General features: G+C 35.9%; 1 protein-coding gene across 5 annotated transcripts; it reads left to right on the top strand.

The window, feature by feature from the left end:
- Positions 1-1,121: 1,121 nt before the first annotated feature.
- On the top strand, positions 1,122-20,419 carry inpp5b (inositol polyphosphate-5-phosphatase B). Of its 5 annotated transcripts, none has more exons than XM_058386280.1 (23): positions 1,122-1,427; positions 2,548-2,627; positions 3,449-3,546; positions 4,047-4,076; positions 4,561-4,671; positions 7,788-7,904; positions 11,711-11,792; positions 13,601-13,771; positions 14,096-14,197; positions 14,339-14,453; positions 14,665-14,781; positions 14,990-15,177; positions 15,276-15,387; positions 15,505-15,614; positions 15,737-15,872; positions 15,954-16,064; positions 16,168-16,333; positions 16,993-17,228; positions 17,483-17,590; positions 17,831-17,915; positions 18,017-18,144; positions 18,295-18,406; positions 19,541-20,419. In XM_058386280.1, exons 1-23 carry the CDS (start codon positions 1,371-1,373, stop codon positions 19,648-19,650), a joined length of 2,682 nt encoding a protein of 893 aa, XP_058242263.1. In that variant the 5' UTR covers positions 1,122-1,370; the 3' UTR covers positions 19,651-20,419. The 5 variants fall into 5 exon arrangements, with proteins under 5 accessions (XP_058242263.1, XP_058242254.1, XP_058242271.1 ...); XM_058386271.1 differs by having other exon boundaries at positions 1,123-1,427; positions 13,598-13,771; XM_058386288.1 differs by lacking the exons at positions 1,122-1,427; positions 2,548-2,627; positions 3,449-3,546; positions 4,047-4,076; positions 4,561-4,671 and adding an exon at positions 5,579-5,603 and having other exon boundaries at positions 13,598-13,771.
- The last annotated feature ends 165 nt before the right edge of the window (positions 20,420-20,584 follow it).

Here is a 20,584-nt window from a genome sequence, read left to right as displayed (position 1 = left end):
TACACAAAAAGAAAGAGGAAAGAGTAAAAAAAAAGAAAAATTTAAAATTTAAAGTGTGGACAGTGTGGAAAGTCAAGTGTCAGATCAGATATGCATATGCAAATATATATATATTTATATTTACTGCTATTGATACTACATATATATATTTATATTATATACATATATATCTATATATACACATATATACACACTCACACACACACACACACACATATATATATATATATATATATATATATATATGTGTGTGTGTGTGAGTGTGTATATATGTGTATATATAGATATATATATGTATATAATATAAATATATATATGTAGTATCAATAGCAGTAAATATAAATATGAAAAATAAAATAAAAATAATATAATAAAAATATTAACAAAAAAATAGTAGTATAATATATATGTATACAAATATAAAACTGCTTTATAAAAACTAAATATAAAACAAAAATATAATACACTAATATAATACAGTACAATGGTTAACTTTGAAATGGTGTCGCAAAAGGATACAGTATGTACAGTGTGCATATGTAAGATAAATATATAAATATATATGTAGATGTCTATAGGCAAGTATAAATGTCCAATTTGAATTTGTATCAATGGTATCTCAATGGTTAAGGTGTTGGACACCTGCTCTAAAGGTTGTGAGTTCCAACCCCAGGACCATCAAGCTGCTACTGATGGGCTCCTGATCAAGGCCCTCAGCTGCGCAGATATATAAATGAGAGAAATGTAATCACTCTGGATAAGGTTATCTGCCGAATACTGTTAACACAGGACATATGACTTAAATAAAAAAAACTCGCTTATTTCACAAATGCTCTAGTACTATAAGCACGTGCTTTGATAAAATTGTACTGTAACGCATGTTAGCTGGCAGTCAAACCCAAACTAGACGCCTTTTCATTTCAATTATTTGAAAAAGTCAAACAGAACCACGTCAGTCTATGGCTGTATTCTACTACCTATATGAGTGCACCAGTTGGTGCATGGAAAGTAACAGATTCTGCACCCTATGTAGTGCACTTGTTACACAGCAGCCTGCCGTTTCGGCTGCGGCCAGTAAACGGGGGCTTAGCAGTCCGCGTGACGTCATCTCCAGCTTGTAAAACCTCTGCGTGGCAGAGCAGCGGGAGAGGAGACGGGCAACAGCTGGAAAAATCAGAGTCATGTTTAGCTGTCGAGTGAGACCATATTATTTAAAACGCTTCACACTTATTATGCGACGACGGAACTTGTAAACATTGTTGTAGAATTTGCAAATGCAATGTTTTGAACGTTTTTTTTAAGTTTGTTATCAGCTCTGGGCAAGCTAGTCGCTTTTAGCTAACGGTCCAATTTAACTAAGCCTGAGCGCAATGGATCAGTCTGTGGCGATTCAAGAGACTCTGGATGTTGGAGAAAACTGTCTTATAGTATCCTAGCTTTTTTTTTTGGTTTTGTTTTTTCTAGCTAAGTTGCTAAGTTTACAATCTAAAGAATTCTGTTATTTGTTTAAAGTTGTTTCTCTATGGATATGAAACTAGTTACAACTTCTAAAAATAGTTCAGCAGTAAAGTGACACTTCAGCAACACGCAGGCCTGAGTTTTCAGCTCATAATAATAATAATAATAATAATAATAATAATAACATACACATAGGAGTAGTAGAGGCTAAAATAGACGCTTGTTACATGTTGCATTAGGTTTGGTAAGGTCCGTGTTGCAATATTTGGAGGTTTCGGTCGAAGAAGCCTCTGCACTTGGTATTTCTCCAGTCTCAGCTATCTGTCAGAAAGCAGCTGTCTTACTGTAGTTCTCCTCACAGAGGCGCTCATGTTTAAGCTTGATCATGTGTCTGTGTGAAGCAGTGTGCCTGAGCACTAAAAAAAACTTTTTAGACTTAATCGAAGGATTATTGAATTAAGATTTATTTAGCACTTTAATGATTTGTGACTAATATCAACACTTTATTGCTTAGGGTTTGTTAAGCTGAAGAGTTGTCTTGTAGTCTAGATTATCAATAATGCACTTTATCAGATGTAGGAAATAAGGATCTTGGGGCCTGATTGCTTTAATAAATATAAGCATAATCATGAATGAATTATAAGCAGTGTTAACTAATTTACACAGTTAACACATACTGATATTTGTTAAATGTTAAAATAGACCTGCATTGACTAATGATTATGCAATCTAGACATAAAGTCCACATAAAGCAGATTAACTAAAATTACAGCATGTTCCTTAGTATTTATAACTGAACTCTGATCTCTGTTTGTAAATATTAGTAGATACTTAGTTTTCAGCCTTGCTTCTAAATTTTGCCAGTAAACAACCACAAGCATGTTTATTAAATCGTTGGTTAATTAATTATGTTTAATTACAATGTTTATTAATTATTTAAAAAAGCACTTTTGTTCACAGATAGTATGAAAATTGGTCTCAACAGAAACTTGGTTGTTGTTGTTGTATTTATTTATTTTTTTTGTAGTAACCAGTTAACATTTCTACATCATAACACTGACGATGTCCTTAACTAGCTGCTTTACCCAGGCTGTTCAGTGTCTTTTACTGCTGCGTAATGGTACAGAAAGCAGACTTCTGGGGCTTGTGGAGTGCAGCAAAGAGCATGCGTAAGACTCTACACCACACTTAGAGCACACTGCTACACTTACCGGCATAACTTGCACGGGGTACATGTTCCTACCACTCATTGAAATTACAGTCAGTTAAAGTTGTTTATATACTAGATTGTTATCCAGATGCATTCTAACAGTATGACTTAAAACCGCATTAGTTAAGATAAAAAAGTGCAGTTAAATGGGTGAATAAGATTTTAATGATTGTTGTACTAATTGAGCTTTCCTCATTTCCACCTATGTACACAAAGCAACCCAAAAATTATGGCAGGCTAACAAAAGTTAGCAAGATAACTAAAGTTATCATTGGCATAGAACTGTCAAAACATCACTTTAAAGACAAGTTCATATGAAAGCCAGGTTACAACCCTGTAAACATGCACCTACTCGTCATGATTTCTAAGGATTGGGTCATGTCTATAAAATAACTTGTAATGACTCATTCAACCTGGTGCGATTCAAACATTGGATAAAATGGAAGATTATCTTTCCTGTCTGATGACTGGTTTCACACTGATTACACAATCTACACAACATTCTTGTTCCTTGTTTCTTAAAACGAAAGCTATGCCCAGGCATACAGTGTTACCGTGACAGTATTGCATAATGTCTAGGTTACATAAAAAAGGTAAAATGTTTAAAAACTGTATTAAAACTGCATGTATTATGAGCCTCAATGTCAGCATAATATTTGAGATTAATATTAGAAATTTTGTACTGTTGGATTCGTTTATAATACTAGTGGAATAAAGCATATCTGCTATTTGTATATGTACATATGCATTGTTTATATGCTCTATTTCCTTTTTCTTCAGATTATTTCTGTTCAGTCATAGAAGGATGGCAATCACTGGCAATGATGTAACTTTGCAGGAAATCATTCCCATTTCATATGACTTTTCTGTTGTTGAAGGTAAGCATCAACACATTGTTTATGAATAACATTTTCTGACATTTTGACGTTTCTTCCACTGAATTTCTTACATTTTGTTGATGCACTGATGGATTTTGCATTAAAATCCTGATGCTTATAGATATATTTAATTATCCAAACACTGCAATCAAATTTCAAGGCTAAGTGTTGATTGTTAATGAGGGAACATATATTTATCTCTTGTTCACTGCCTGAATTAAGAATGCAAGCCTCGTTTGTATTACTGGCACTTGCTTGTGAGTAATATTTAGTATCGAATGTGCCAGAAAGATATTCATTACAAATGAGTCTTACATTTTAAACAGTCAAACAGATTCATTATTAACATTAGTGTAACAGAATTAGAGTGGACTGTTTCCTGCCTGTGATTTACGAATTTGCTGTGATTTATGGAAGAACTGTGTGCTGTCTGTGATTCACGGATGCAGGGTCCTAGCACTTACAAGCTTTAGCGTCTTCTTTCTGTCTATATGTTTCAGTGTCGTCTCCTGATGAACTTGCTGTAGTGGGTAAGTACACAGGTTTGTTTTAACTTTTTTACCAGAGGCCAAAAAAATGGATTTTTTTCATCTGCATTGGGAGTGCCCACATTCAGCAATTAATTTCTTAGTCTTGTCACACTGGTGATGAATGACTCACATGAAATTATACTTAAAGACTTTAGGAATTTGTGGTTTTTCATTTGCAGTTTTGATTCCCCAAATGTCCGGTCATAAGCATATCAAATTTGATCACGTTAGTTTCAACCTCTCAAATTTTTTGTAAGATTATCCAAACAGAGGTAAAAACTGAAAGACTACAGTGTCCTGACAAATTTTGTAACAGACTTGAGGCAATAAAATGATTCATTTTGTTTATACTGATTGAAAATGTTTTATAAGTTGATTTCCATTCTGACAATGTACCTGTAAAAAGGGTTAAAATCAAGTCCTGCCCAATTTGAACATATTTAAAGAATGTACTGTGTCATTCTGTTTCCTGGTACTCTTTAAGGTGCCGATACTCGAGTTAGAGTAACATTCCTTAATGAGGAGATGGAGCTCAAGTTGCCTTTCGGTTCCCACACACGTCTCTTCCTCACTGAAGTCAACAGAGCCTGGTGTGGTAAGATTTCACTTTCCATCTTTGGATAGACAACCAGACAAATAGACATTTGGACAACGTTTTACAACAATTCCTATGTCCTTGGTAAATGCAACCGTTGGTTATTATTTCAGAAGCCAGTAGTGTTTCCACGTCATGTTTAGGTTTATGACATTAGGGAGTTTCATGTATTGTCTGTATCCATGTGGGTTTCATCCAGGTTGTGTCAGTTTCTTTCCAGCTCAATAATTAATTAATTGTTCACACAAGGCAATGATGCTTAAATGGTCTTTTGGTCATGTTTAAACAGTTTTTGGTGAAGTGAGGCAGGGTTTATCTGCTACATTTTTTACTTGGTTAATGGTGCAAGTCTGTTTATGAATGTGAAAAGGAAATGCTTACTCTCAGGCAGCAGCTGAATGTAGCACACACGTGTTAAGACACATGCCAGAGACTAAGAGCGGGGTGAAACACTCAAAATAGAAAAGAACAAGGGTGAGAATTGGTTTGATGTTTTATAACTACTTATATAACTATAACTACATGTGTATACTGAGTTATCATAAATTATATTTTTGTTTTTATGTAAAGTACATCAGGCTTTTTGTTGTTTCATTTAGTTTTGGGGTTTTTTTTTTCTTTTACGTAGAGCAAACTGGACTAACAGAAAGCTAAATAAACAGGAAGTTTAAGCAAAGTGATTTTTTTTTTTCTGCTATTAACCCGACAAGGCTTTGGGACATTTGTTTTGTCACAGATGCCTCACTGATATCCCACTCAGATATTTTCATTGCCAGGAAGAACATTAGAAACATGCAAGCTCAGCAGTAGCATTGCAGTCTGTTTTAGAAATTTGCGGTTGAAACGAAACACCAGGAAGAATATTTCTAAAAAGGGGAAGTGCTTGTCTTCTATGCTTGAGAGCAAGAAAAGAAATGAAAAAATGAGTCAGAGTAAGTGGTGTTCTTCTGAGTTACATAATTTGTTTATAATAAACGACGAGTGTTTTCATGTTTGAAATACATAAAATGCTGATGTACAGCACAATCTGTTTCTGACAGAGTTTCGACTTTTAGACATTTGTGCTTACAGCATCAAATATAAGATTTAACATGGAAATGACAATTGTTTAGATGGTTTTGTTAAGGGGTTTAAGCACTATTCAAGTTAAGCAATTTTTTTCAGAATTAGCTTCTTTTTTGCTGTTGCATCTGTTGTGATATACCATTGACTGAAAAAAGTGTATGTAATAGTGTGTGGTAATGATGAGTAGTTCTAAATCATGTTTTTTAATGGTGAAAGGAATGAGAATCAGCTAATTGACTCCACCACAATTCTAATAACTGCTTAATCAATAATCTATAGACTTCACTTTTGGTTGATTTACTCATTTTAATAATACTCATTGTTAAAAGTTGAATATAAGACACATTTCTACACACATTTCTAAACAAAAAATAGAACAAAGTTTATGCAATCTTAGTAAAGCTTCACCAGCAAAACTCACAACCCTAAATAGTTAATAAGTGGCTGACCACAGCATTTAAATGGGGGAAAATACAATTAGAAATACAGCACAATATACACTACTCACAAAAAGTTAAGGATATTCGGCTTTCGGGTGAAATTCCAGGATGCACCTAAAATGCACTATAACCTTTACAAGTGAACTTAATTTGACCTTCTCTACACTTTTGAATGCACATGTCCAACTGTTCAGTGTTTCAGTACTTTTTGCATAACTTGCTGTTCTCTAACAAGGTGCTTAACAGCAAAATTCACAACTGGTGTTTGATCCATGAATCAACCAATACATTTTCTGGTTCAATTAGAATTGGTATTTAAACAGTCCTCTTTATCATGCTGTTCACATTTTGACATCATGAGACCAAGACGACACCTCGTCAGTACCTCGCCATTGCGAGGCTTTAAACAGGATGTTCTCAGAGGGAAGTGGCCACTGAGCTTAGAGTGTCACAGAGTGTCATCAGCAGGTTGCGACAGAGATACAGAGAGTCTGGAAGAGTCACAGAAAGGTATAGAAGTGGACGTCCTTTGGCCACATCCCACGTTGATGACCGCTTCATTGTGAACAGTGCCCTGCAAAACTGGATGATGAATGCCATTCAACTCCAGGCACATTTAAGGGAGGTGAGAGGCTGCTGGAGGCTGGGGTACCTCAAATGAAGTGGCCTGCACTTTCTCCAGACCTGAATCCCATAGAAATCCTATGGGATCAGCTGATTCGCCGTGTCGAGGCTCGTAACCCTGCACACCAGAACCTCAATGACCTGAGGGCCACCCTTCAAGAAGAGTGGAATGCCATGCCTCAGCAGACAATAAGTCGACTCGTGAACAGCATGAGACATCGTTGTCAAGCTGTAATTGATGATCAAGGGCACATGACAAATTATTGAGACATTGACATTTTTTGCTGTGGTATACCCACCACTGTTGTTGGCTTTTCTTTCAATAAATTGTTTGAGATGAGGAAATCACCATGGCATGCTTCTCCTTCAATGCCCTACTTTCATGATATAATATCACTGTAGTGTGAACTTTTTACATTTTCCATAAATTTCACCCAAAAGCCAAATATCCTTAACTTTCTGTGAGTAGTGTATTTTCTACCTAGAAAAGTGGGGATAAGGGATGTACTTGCATGGAAATATCATTTGCACAAACGTATATTGTTTATAATTTTCTTAAATGTTTGTACTGTTTGTCTTAGTTTATTTGTAAGGCTATACAATAAAAAAAAACAATATGGCATCATTAAAGGCTAGGTAAGTCTATTAAGATAAATATATTAATTAAATACTTTGATTATCTGCTAGATGCATGCTAAACAGTTTTTGTAGTTGTCTGTGGATGAACAAGCATTGTCAGAGCGATCTCAACCCTTATGTGCATTATCTGAGATTATCTGAAATAAGCATTTCACTGTCATTTAGGTGGGACACCATAGCTCATGCCATATGAATGCTGCTTAAAATTCCGGCACTCCCCGATGTAAAACCCCTTCCCGCATCCCTGCTGTCATGCTGTGCTGTCATGGCAGTATATTTCACACAGCTAAACCCTAAAGCATTACCTATTTGTTTCATTTCCTTTTTGTTCTTTCCCTCCATGTTTAGATGTCTGTGAGCAGTATCCATCATCACCAAAGTTTGCCTGGCTTAATAAGTACCAGAAAAACTTTAAAGAGCCTGGATCATTAACACCCAGTGCAACACGGAAGATTAAGAAAAGAGGCAAGTGATATTTACACATTTAATTATAATGTGGAAATATTTTTTTTAAAAACAATAGTTGTAATAGTAGGCATGATGAATATTAAAGGGAACTGAATTCAGACCTTTAAATGCATGCATGTAAAAGGCTGCACTGACAGAATTTTATTTATTACTTGAGACTGGATAGGCTTTATATTAAATGAGGACTTTAAAATAACTAATTAAGCACTCGGAAATGAAGAAGTAGAGCCAGGTTTTTAAGGTGTGTTTTCAGTGAACAGAGTTTTTGTAAAAGCCCGGTAGGTAAAAGGCTAGAGAACCGGAGGCTAGGACCGAAATATCTTACAATTTGAGTTAAGGTGAGATTTATGATTATGTAAGCATCATATGTGATGGCAATATTACAGTTCATTATTGTTTCGCTCCAGTCTGTCCTTTTACGTAAAGTTTCAGGCAGAGACAGAAGAGGCTGTGTGTTTAAAGGAAGCTGTGTGAGATTCATAGTGTGAGAGACATTATTCTGTGATGACAGGCATGTGGTATGTCACTTGACTATGTTAACTGTGCATTGTATATCTTGAGGCTGTTACTAAGTCGAAAATAGGTGCTGTGTTTGTTTTTAATTTAAATTAGACTTCCTGCTAATCACAGCTGGCCTCTTGAAAGTTTTTTTTGTGAAAATTCCCTTACAAAACCAGATCAGCATACGGGCATGCCACATTGTAGTGTTTCAGTATGATCACAGTGACCTTGGTATGAGTATATTTGTATTTGAACAATCTGAATTTCTAACCAAGTTGTTTGGTATATCAAAAAAACAAAAAAACTCAGTTAAGTGTCAGTGCCATTTAGATGAGTGTGTGTGTGTGAGAGAGAGAGAGAGAGAGAGCATAAAGGTTACATGGAGGTTAGTCCTTTTTTCAGACTGTTGTCTGTTTTAATATTATGAATGCTTATGGGATGACCATATGTATATAAATGTGTCTGTTTGCATCTATAGGGGTTAAGGTTATTGTTTAACATAGCAGACTATTTTTCTTTCTTTTTTTATTTTTTACAAATGTCTAGTTAGTAATAATTAATAATAGGAAAGTGCCTTTTTTATTTTAAGCTGGCTTTGCACTTTAAGGTATTTAACCATATTTTGCTATCACATAGTAAAAGAACTTTTTGTCCAGAGAAAAAGTTTGGGTACCTTATAACAGCTGTAACAATTCATTTTCAAGATTCATGACAGAAAACAGTACAAAGTTCTGACACTGGAGACTCCTTCTATAGAAGTTAAATAGACATGTCCTTACAGAAAACTCATATGTGTTAATTTGTTATATAAGAGCCCTTTAAAAAAAAAAAAAAATGTTTATTGGTTTCTTAAGCTTTGATTATGTGGAGCTTCCATACAAGGGAATGAGGGAACATGCTGGACACGGAGGCATACACACACACACACCACACACACACAACTAAGAACTGCTCTCAACAGAGAACTGTACTGTGCTGAACACAGGCACACACACAAACACACAAAATCGTCCTGTTTGCACGCATGTCACTTTACATTACATTTGACACTTTTACATTGATCCTGTTTACATGTAACTTTTAATATTTGCACTCACTGTCAGCACTATTCTTTTGCAGAGTCGGCTTTATATGTTCTGTTTGTCTGCACTGTCTTGTCTTGTCATCCTGTGCACTTCTGTTGTATGTCTAGTTTCTAAAGATTGCACCTTAAGTATAGTTTAGCTTTATCGCTATGTTTAGCTCTATGTTTGTCTGCGTCGCCTGTACTTTGTTTTTGTTATGTGTAGCACCTTTGGTCTAGGAGGAACGTTGTTTCATTTCACTGTGTACTGCATCAGCTTTATATGGTTGAAGTGACAATAAAGCTTCTTTGACTTTGAGCTATACAAAAGATTGACTATTCAGAATACTAAATAATCCATAAAGGAGATGAAAACGTTCAAATATTGTCAGATTGTGGGCAGCCAATATTGTCAAGAGTTGGAGTCAGCAGTCTTAGAAAGTCTTTAGAGCCACTGCAACAAAAGACAGCCGTCTACCAACTTCTGGTAGTCTCATCTTCTTCTTTTTTTAGGTACAATGCCCATTATCTATGAACAGTATAGGACGATGCAGGCTCACAGGACAGCTGTAAATACTGCAATCCAAATTGTATTTCGTACAATGTGTCAAATAATAATGTAAACCCTTGCTGTAAACGCACTGTCTAAACCCCGCCTTGGGTTTACAGTCCGCTACTTCAAGTGGAGGGTCATTACGTTGTGGTTTTTTTTAAATCGGTTGCTCTGTTGATCGACTGCTCGTGTCTGATTTGCGCCGTGTGCTCACTCATCCCTGCGGTTGCTGATCTTCACAGTGCATGCTCAGACTTCAGCTCTATGGCTGAAGCAGGTAGTATGTTGTGGTCGTTACCCTCTACGGGATGCCAATGGGAATAGAAGGAAATGTCTGATGCTGGCGGATACAGTGGTGAGGAAATGGGCCTAATGTTGCGTAGTAACGAACTTGTTACTATTTAAAGCATATGAACGCCAAATTGTACAATTCTCTTTACGTGTTTTTGCTTTAAGACGATGGTTGTAGCCAGCGCGTCGATGCGTTTACTTAAACGTTAATTTAGTTCGCTAACTAGCTTCTCGTACAGTATGCTAATACACAACGAAAGAAAAACTAAGGCACTGTTGAGAATATAGCTACACCTTGAGCCCATTTAGTGCTAGCGAATTGGCTAGGTAGCTAATTACACTGATTTCCGGAACTAATTAATTAGTCATTAATATGCATCGCATTAGCAGGACTTCGTACTCAAATCCCGGCGTTTAGTCTATCCAATGGATGACGTTTCGATTAAAACTTAGGATATTTAGTTCTTGTTTTGATTAAACGAAAATCTACACATGAGAATTATCTGTGTTACAGAAATGTTACCTCAGGTCTCGTGTTTGTGCAGCTCTTATCCCCAGAGGAAAGTTTTCCCTGAACGGGATATACAGATATACTGTGTGTAGATCAAGTACTTTTGGCGGTGTGTTGTAAATAACAGTGCCTTTGTGCACTTCACTTGGGTTTCACTTGTCACTCCTATCACATAACATGTAAAACTGACTTCTTTAACTAGTACAGAGGGTTTGCTGTGTGTGGACTTTGTCTTGTAGGAAACTCTTTCTAATACTCTTGACTTCCTGGTGCTGTTTGTTTTTAATTCCCTTTGCTGCTGGTATTCCAGTAGGTCTCAGCATTATAGTTTGCATTTTAGCCAGAGGTGTTGTGGTTAGTAAGCGTTTTGCTGCTGAGCAGAATGTAGTGAAGCGTGTTGTGGAGTTTTGTGTTGAAGATCCTGGTTTTGGCTCGTCCCACCTTCTACAAAAGTGAAGCTACTATGCCGAGAATGGAGAGGAAGACATGCATCCCCAAAAAAAAAAAATATGTCCGACATTATCGAAGAGCTTGTTATTTTAAAATTAGGATTTGGTGCACCTCATGAATTAACCATATGAATTTTGGATCCCTCCTTTATGTTCTGTTCCTTGTGTGTTTTTGGTAGCATTTTTGAATGTTTTTAATGAAGTGTTTGTGTGTACTTTTGATCTAGCTCATGATAGTCATCCCAGTTTCAGTGTTACTGTTGGCTATGTACTGTAGACCAGTGTTTCTCAGTGTGTAACTATTGCTTTATGAAGCAATACTTCAGGGCTTTATGAAGCATAACGAGGAAGGGCTGTGAGCATTTCTTCTGGACTGATGTGCTTTCTAGCTAGATTGAACATTGTGTCTGATCAATGATAATATCCTTCCTACAGACAGATCCAACACAGCCCACAAAGAAAACAAACACGCCACTTCCAGCACAGAGACGATAAGAGGAGAGAGTCTCCATGAGAGGTGGGTAACTTGAAATGATGAGTTCTAATTCCAAGTTAAATTACTGTATAGGCAAAGACCAGCCATAAACACCACAGGTTATGTAAGGACGCATGTCCTCTTTTAAGGAAAATAATCAATGACATGGTGTTGTGATGTGACCAGATGTGAAGGTGATTATTTTTAACATAATCTGCCAATGATCAGTTGTATTTGTATAATTAAATAGTGACAAATTGAACTTTTTGTATGATTATAGTTATGTATTGTGATTGAATGTCCACAGAACAAGTTTGGGTACATTATAAAAGCTGTAACCAGTCATTCTCAAGATTCATGACAGAAAACATACTGACCAGTACAAAGTTCTGACACTGGAGACTCCTTCCATAAAAGTTAAATAGGCATGTCCTTATAGAAAATTCCTATATCAATATTCGTGTGTTTATTTGTTATATAAATAAATGTTCTTTTTTTAAAAAAAATTGTTTATTGGTTTCTTAAGCTTTGATTATGTGGAGCTTCCATACAAGTAAATGAGCAATATAAAAGAAAATATATTAAAACGCAAGTTGCCCTGCAGTTAAAACTATTGTCAGAGCTAAATAAATAAATGAATTAAAAAAAACAAAAGAATGATCAACATCAGAACTAAGAATTCAACTGTGCTGTGGTATAAATCACAATATTAACTATACAGAATGCTTAATATCCATAAAGCAGTTCAAAATGTTAAAATATTGTCACATTTTGGGCAGCCCATATTGCCTAAGACTGAAATTCAGATAAAAACATAAGTAATATGTACTTTGTTTAATACTTGTGTATACATGAGCTAAACAAAGCAAATTTTTGAATAACTGTGACACTCATAATATTTCAGATTAAGACTGGTCTGGGAGAACGTATGACTTTACACAAGTAGTGTCTGTGGTTTATAAACAGTGAGTTTTCAGCAGAACCAATTACTACAGGGAGTACTACTCCACCCATAAGCATACCAAGATAATACGTCATCTTATTGCCCAACCCTAGTTCCAATGTTTGTGTTTGCTGAGCATTTGTGATTGAAGTACCTGTAGGCTAAAGGCCATGTGTCTGGTCTGATTGTATAGCAGAGTTTTACTGCTGAAATATGATGCTGCTTTAGTGTTTGACTTTCTTATTAAATTTAGATTTGTGTTACATTTGACAGTACAGTGTTATTAGTAGGGGTGTAACGATAATCTGTAGTCACAGTCCAATTAGATTCAAGATACTGACTTCATAAAGAAGAATAATTCTTCGTTCAGTTTGATTCTCAGAATATTTTGAACAAAATTTGAAGAAAAAATTGACAAAAGATTCCAAGTCATAAGAAGTGCAAAACAATGTGCAATTTTGTCTGTAGTAAACTAAATAAATCAGAAATTGCTATGAACAGTAGTTTGTTATTGTACTACAGATTCACAAGTCTTGTACTACATATTCACCATATCTTCAAAATAAATAAATGAATAAATTCTCCAAAAACATTGATTAAATAAAGTCTCTGACCTGTGAAAAATGACTGCAACATAATGAGCTCTGCAGCAGCACCTGATGCATTATTTTTTACCGGAAAAAGTGCATCATATTCAGCTAAAGCTGACTTCTGTGGCCTCATTCTCAGACACCATAGATTGCAGAAAGAAATTTCCCAACTGTGTATGCTGCCTCTATTCTAGGTCACTTGAGGTAAAAGTGTCTGGCAGATAAATAAATGTCGATGTAAATCTCTAAATATGGTTCAGGTCCTGTTACTTTTGGGGTTGTTACTGATGAATGCATATTTCTGAACACTGCAGCAGCCAGGGGAGAGAGAAAGCAGAAATAAGGAATGAGCTGGTTCGCTCATCTCAACACACTGTATCCAACAAAGCCCAGATGCTCACCATGCCCCAGTTTGGCCTGCGTGACAATCTCGTCAAGTGTGAACTCCTTAAAAAAGAGGAAACTTACACCTACATTGAAAACTTCAAGTAAGGGTTTGATCTGTTTCAGTAAAGAAGATACATGACTTTGTTTTTTTCTTTTATGACAATATCCATTTTCTGTGCAGAAAATTTAAACAACCTTCAATTTAAAATACAGAATAAAAGAAGACGTCACATGACATCAGATAGAAAAAGTGCTTGTGAAGAATATTTCTTATTTGTAATTTGTTTTCAGATGTCACATGAGAAATATTCTTGATGCATATATCTAAATTTATATGTATATATAAATGTGCATAATTTAGCTGTATTTATTTGTTTTTTTTTTTTTGTTTTTTTAATCTTTAAATTTTTTTGCTATTTCATCAGCTTTTTCCTGGGTACATACAATGTAAATGGGCAGACACCGAAGGAGTCCTTGCACACGTGGTTGGGCTCGACTGCTCAACCTCCTGATCTCTACTGTGTAGGGTAGGCATTATACTGTTGCAATCTTTGGCAAAACAAAGACTTCATTCTAAGTAACCTAAGGATTTGGCATATGGAGTGTGCACTATAAGTAGCATAAGGGATTCCTTCATAAGGGAAATTTACATTGAGTTTTCTCACTAGGTTCCAAGAACTTGATCTAAGTAAGGAGGCATTTTTCTTTAATGACACCCCTAAGGAGCAAGAATGGATGAAGGCTGTATCAGATGGTCTTCACCCAGATGCCAAGTATGCCTTAGTAAGGACCCTCACCATGACAAATATCTGACAGTGAATTTTGCTGTTTTTAAATTTCACCAGAAGAAAAAAAAGATTTTGTTTGGAATAAACTAAATTCCGATTTCAAAATATGCAGCGTTAACAAAAATGAATATTTTAAGTGAGTAAAGTTTAGTAAGACTACCACTTTCCTGATTCAGTGTCAAATGAGCGTTTGACCTGTCTTACAGATAAAGCTGGTACGGCTGGTTGGGATCATGCTGCTGTTCTATGTGAAAAAGGAACATGCTGAGTACATCTCTGACGTGGAGGCAGAGACTGTAGGTACAGGTATCATGGGAAGAATGGTGAGGCTACCACAGATTAGTTCTTTAGTGTATGCATGCTTGTCTATGTACTGCAATAAACTACGGAAGTGTCTAAAGCTATTGTGACTTTATATGATAACATTACTGGTTTGGGTTTGTTTAGGTGGTTTTAAGAACACCACAGTAGGATAGCATAATTCAATTTTTGTATTGTTTGTACTCAATCAAGCTTTATCCATGTTTTCAGGGTAATAAAGGGGCTGTAGCAGTTAGCTTCAGATTTCACAATTCAGACATCTGTGTGGTCAACTCCCATCTGGCAGCTCATATAGAGGAGTACGAGAGAAGGAATCAGGACTACAAGGACATTTGCAGCAGGATGTTCTTCAGACAGCTTGACCTGACACTTCCTCCACTCACCATCATGAAGCACAGGTAACTTTCACCATCACCAATTATTTTTAGCCTAAGATTCACTTAAGCACACCTGATATGGTTGTAAATAATATGGCTTTCCTCTGTTCTGTCTGCAGTATTGTCCTGTGGGTTGGTGATTTGAATTATCGATTAAGTGACCTTGAGGTTGACGAAGTAAAGAATCTGATATTGAAAGGGGATTTTGAAACACTTCACAATCATGATCAGGTAAATGATAATGCCTAAAGACTTTTGTGAGTACATCACATTCTCAGTTGTGTTTTCAGTGTGTGTGTGTGTGTGTGTGTGTGTGTGTGTGTGTGTGTGCATGCCTGCATGATTTAGTTGAAGAGGCAAATGGATGAGGAAGCTGTGTTTGTTGGCTTCATGGAAGGTGAGATCAATTTCCAACCAACATACAAGTATGATACTGGCTCAGACGAATGGGACTCTAGGTAAGAGTACATCTGATCTGGATTTTATATCAGTTGGTGTTTTCTGTTGTATTTATCATAACCTTTATCAAGAGAAACTGCTTTAGGTGAGTGTATCTGTCTGTGTGCATATATAAACTCAGTGAGAAGTGTCGGGTCCCAGCTTGGTGTGATCGTATTCTGTGGAGAGGGAAGAACATAACCCAGCTGAATTATCAGAGTCATATGAACGTGAGAAACAGTGACCACAAGCCTGTCAGCTCCCTGCTGAAAATAGGGGTGAGAGAGGCAACCTAGCCTTTAGTTTGTCTTCTTTGGACACTTGTGGTTGTGAATAAAATTGACCAATGTGCTTTATAGATCAAAGTAGTAAATGAAGAAATCTATAAAAGGACATTTGAGGATATTGTGCGGTCTCTGGACAAGCTGGAGAATGAGTGCATTCCATCAGTTTCTCTGGCACAGCATGTGGTAAGAGTATAACCTAGAGAGTGGTAATGAATTTATAGTTTCTGGATATATTCCTAATATTGTCCTGTAACACATTTTTTGCTTCCTCCAATGTTTCCTCCAGTTCCACTTTAGCAATGTGAAATTCATGCAGCATCAAGCACAAACTCTGACACTTTACAATGATGGACAGGTACCATGTCAGTTTGAGTTCATACAGAAGCTAGATGAGCCAGCCTACTGCAAGCCCTGGCTCACAGCCAACCCCCCCAAGGGCTTTGTGGCCCAAGGTAAGCACACTTCTCAATTGTGGTTTATAATTCATAACTGCAAAGTAATTCCTGCATATAATGGTGGTCTGAAATAATGGTAGATTCAGATTTTGTTGTCACATTTTGACACTGCTGAGCATTTCTGTGAAGATTCTGTATATCTATCTATCTATCTATCTATCTGTCTGTCTGTCTGTCTGTCTGTCTGTCTGTCTATCTATCTATCTATCTATCTATCTATCTATCTATCTATCTATCTATCTATCTATCTATCTATCTATCTATCGAATTAAGAACAAGCAGTTATCTAATTGGCTACAGTAATTGTAGTAGGCACTTATTTGTATAAAGTTTTTTTTTCCAGTGTACAGCGGTAAATATAATGTAATCTTCCCCAAGTCTACTCATCTATCCTACCAGAGGATAAAAACAATTGTTCTTTTTTTGGAAGTTGCTAGTAAATTCTTTACATTATGGATAATAGCAGGCAGCTAATTATGAAAATGAGTAAGGAGGGCTTTATGGTTTTATTAGGCCATTTAATACATCTGTTTTTGGCTATTTAAAATGTTTCTCTTCTAACACCATAGTTTACTAAAACTTTAAGCTGTAATCCTGGCTCTTAAATATTAGAAGTGGTGGCTATTAGAGATTTAGAGCTTCTTTTCTGGCTGTAGGGGCCAGTGTGGACATTGACCTGGAGGTGTTTGTGAATCGTTCTACTGCTCCGGAGTTGAACTCAGGCCAGCAGCAGCTTGAGGACATTCTTGTGCTGCACCTGGAGAGGGGCAAAGATTACTTTATCTCCATTACTGGCTCCTACCTGCCAAGCTGTTTCGGCTCACCCATCCACATGCTCTGCCAGTTAAGGGAACCCATCCAGGACATGCCTCTGGAAACCATCCATAAGCTAGTGAGTTACACAGGACATGTCATACTAAGCTTATCCAAATGTTTTTTAAAACCTAAACTGTTAACCAAATTCCCAAAAATGTTATTTTTCTGCTTTGTCACTTTTTTGAGTAAAAAAAAAATTAGTGAATGTTAGTAAACAATTAGATTGATGGAGTGTGAAAGCACTCTTGTCCTAGCCATGCAAATATGAGGAGAATGTCAAGAGTAATTGTATGTAACCCTGGATTGATAATTTTGTGTTTTCTATGAAAGAACTCATTACCCAGAGAGACGAGCAGCCCAGACACTGAAAAAGCTTTAGACATTCCAAAAGAAATATGGATGATGGTGGACCACCTCTACCGTAATGCCAGCAAACAGGTCAGGATGCCTGCCTTATTGTGTGTGAGAGTGTATGTGAGAGAGAGAGAGAGAGAGAGAGAGAGAGAGAGAGAGAGCACATGCTTGCATATCTGCCAGCAAGTCCATTAAAGAAAGAATGGTGAAATTCAGCAAAAACTCAATGCTGGCTAGTAAAGAAAACTGAATGCTGCTTTTTTGCTTATAACACTATTAGTGAAAATAGATTGTAACTTGTTGCTATCTGTGTTTCTACTGAAGGAAGATATCTTTCAGCAGCCAGGACTACGCAGTGAATTTGAGGAAATCAGGGATTGCTTAGACACAGGCTCACTTGACACTCTCCGTATCCTTTACACCTTTGGCTTATAATGATGATCTTTGATTAAATTCTGTGTAGCAAATGTTTTACTTATATTTTGTACGTACCCTTGACTAAATAACTAGCTGGAAGTAATCACTCTGTGGCTGAAGCTCTGCTTCTGTTCCTTGATGCCCTTCCTGAACCAGTGATCCCTTACTCTATGTACCAACAATGCCTGGACTGCTGTTATAGCAACAGCCAATGTAAACAGGTTTGTGTCTCTTTAAGAAAATAATCTATGTAGATGCAGATGCTTTTATTGTTTTGAGCACATATGTTGAAAAGAGATTCTGTGGATTGTGTTTAGAATTTGTACATAAAGACTTACTCCAGCTAAAGTCTATTTTTTTTCTGTTTCTAGATTATTTCTTTGTTACCTCAGTGCCATAAAAATGTTTTTAACTATTTAACGGCATTTCTCCGGGAGTTGTTGAAAAACTCTGCACACAATCGGCTGGACAGCAACATTTTAGGTAGGTCAAACACAATTTCACTTCTAGTTTTCTTTATATTCTTAGAACATCGCCATTTTGGAGAAAAGCAGAACTGAAAGATTATTTTCATGAATTGTATACATGACATGATGCATGTGTTTGTGTATTAAATATAGTGGTTTCAAATAAATATTAACACATTAGACAAAAATCTGAAATGTGTGTGGATATACAATATATGCAGTTGTGGGTTGTTGGTTTTTTTTATATTATATTCATTTTATAAATGAATGGCTGACTCAAGAGCTCTGTCCTGAACAACATGGACCTTTCTAAGTGCAGTAATGCTAACTATTGTTTACTATTTAGTTCAAAGCAGAATGCTAGATTAAAAGAATATTATAATGGGTTCTCAATTAAATTGAGATTGTTTAAATAATGATTAGCTGATCAGGGCTCCAGCGAGCATATGTAATGTTCTCATCTAAGCACATTTGCACATTAGAATACTACTCTCAATGCACCAATACAAGCCTTTTAGATTGCTAAGACCTATTGATCTATGTTACGTGTTGTAAAATTAAGTAACTGTATTGATTGGCTTGAACAGTGTGTCTTTAGACATCATCTGCTTACTCAGACTATGCATTGCAAATACTAATAAACTATAACCTTTTACAGCCAAGTTATTTTAGTTACAAAAAAACCCTTTCTAGGAGTAACTGTGTGACCGGTGACAACACTTTCACATTGCTCTACTGCAACCATTAACACTTTTTTCTAGACTCTCAAGGAACTTCGTATTTATCATCTACTGCCAGATTGCATAGGTGTACTGTGATGTAAATATTGTTAAATCAACAACTGTGTTTCATATCTGAACTACTACATTTAACTTATTGTATTCTATATTTAAGTTCTCCTTCTTTGTCTTATATTCAATATATATCTTTATATATAATTTTACATTTTATATTTTTGCGTGTGTTGTATCTTGTACCTGACTAAGCTGCTGTAACACAAGAATTTTCCTCATGGGATTAATAAAATCTATCTATCTACCTACCTACCTGAAACTGACAACTGCAAGTTTACATACATTGTGTGAATCCTTTCATATTGAACTGATGTGTTTGAACAACATAAAATATATTATTTCTGTTTTGTTTACAGCCACAATATTTGCTGCCTTAATGCTAAGGTCCCCCACAAAACAAGACATTTTGGAGAAAAGAAAAGCAAAGGAGTTTTTCCAGCATTTTCTGGTCCAGGAATCACACTAATATACATCACCATCTACTTATTTTGCTGCACAGTATTTGACTAAAGTTTTGTAGCTATAATTTGTCTAACTTGTTTATCATCCTGATTGTGTTAAACTGCTGCCATTTGAATTAGAGGATTTTAATGAGCATATTAAAAGACAACATTATTTTATTATAAAAGTAATGGTTTGGGGGAAAATAAGTTTTTATGCACATGTTCCACTTGTGTCAAAATTATTCAATCAGCCAAGACATGTTTGGGGTACAGAGTTTGCATTATAGATATGATGCTAAAATTGCTGAGTAATGGCACTTTTTATCATTATGTAAACTCATCATAGGTTTCAAGTTCTTCCAAATCATGTAGAATCTTAGTATTAGAAAGTGACTGAACAATTCATCATCAAGATTATTTCATTACTTATCAACTTCATGCAGCCAAGGACATGTTGAACTAAACACGCATTTGGAACACCGATCCCTTAGCCTCAGTTTTAAACAGTTTAGGAAAGATAAACCATGTCACATATTTTTGCCTTCAATGTCTACAGCTTGTACAATACACTATATAACAGCATTGTTGTAGCTGCAGTGCAATATTTCAGGTTATGGACACCAAACATTTTTTTGCTGACTTGGTAAATTTGAGGCAAGTACAAAACTTGTGTAGATTTCACTCTTGTAAGGCAGCTGGATCATAGAAGTCATTATTTAAAGAGTAAATGTTTGTATTTTGATGTAAATACAAAGCATTTTTATATTAAAAAAAAAAAATAGAAGCACTGAATTATAAGTGTCCTGTTTTGTTTTTTGTGCTGATTTTGAAAATTGTGCTAATTGTAATGTAGGAGCTTTTATCTCCATATTTTGAAAGATTTATTTACTGTTACATACTTGGACACAAAATGTGAAAAGCTTTAAGAAGAAGCAGGGCAGAAGCTCTGTGGATGTC

Source organism: Hemibagrus wyckioides, linkage group LG01 (assembly GCF_019097595.1).
Source record: "Hemibagrus wyckioides isolate EC202008001 linkage group LG01, SWU_Hwy_1.0, whole genome shotgun sequence".
Lineage (NCBI taxonomy): Eukaryota > Metazoa > Chordata > Actinopteri > Siluriformes > Bagridae > Hemibagrus > Hemibagrus wyckioides.
The sequence above is the reverse complement of the archived record's forward strand: the minus strand, read 5'-3'. Positions and strand labels throughout refer to the sequence as shown.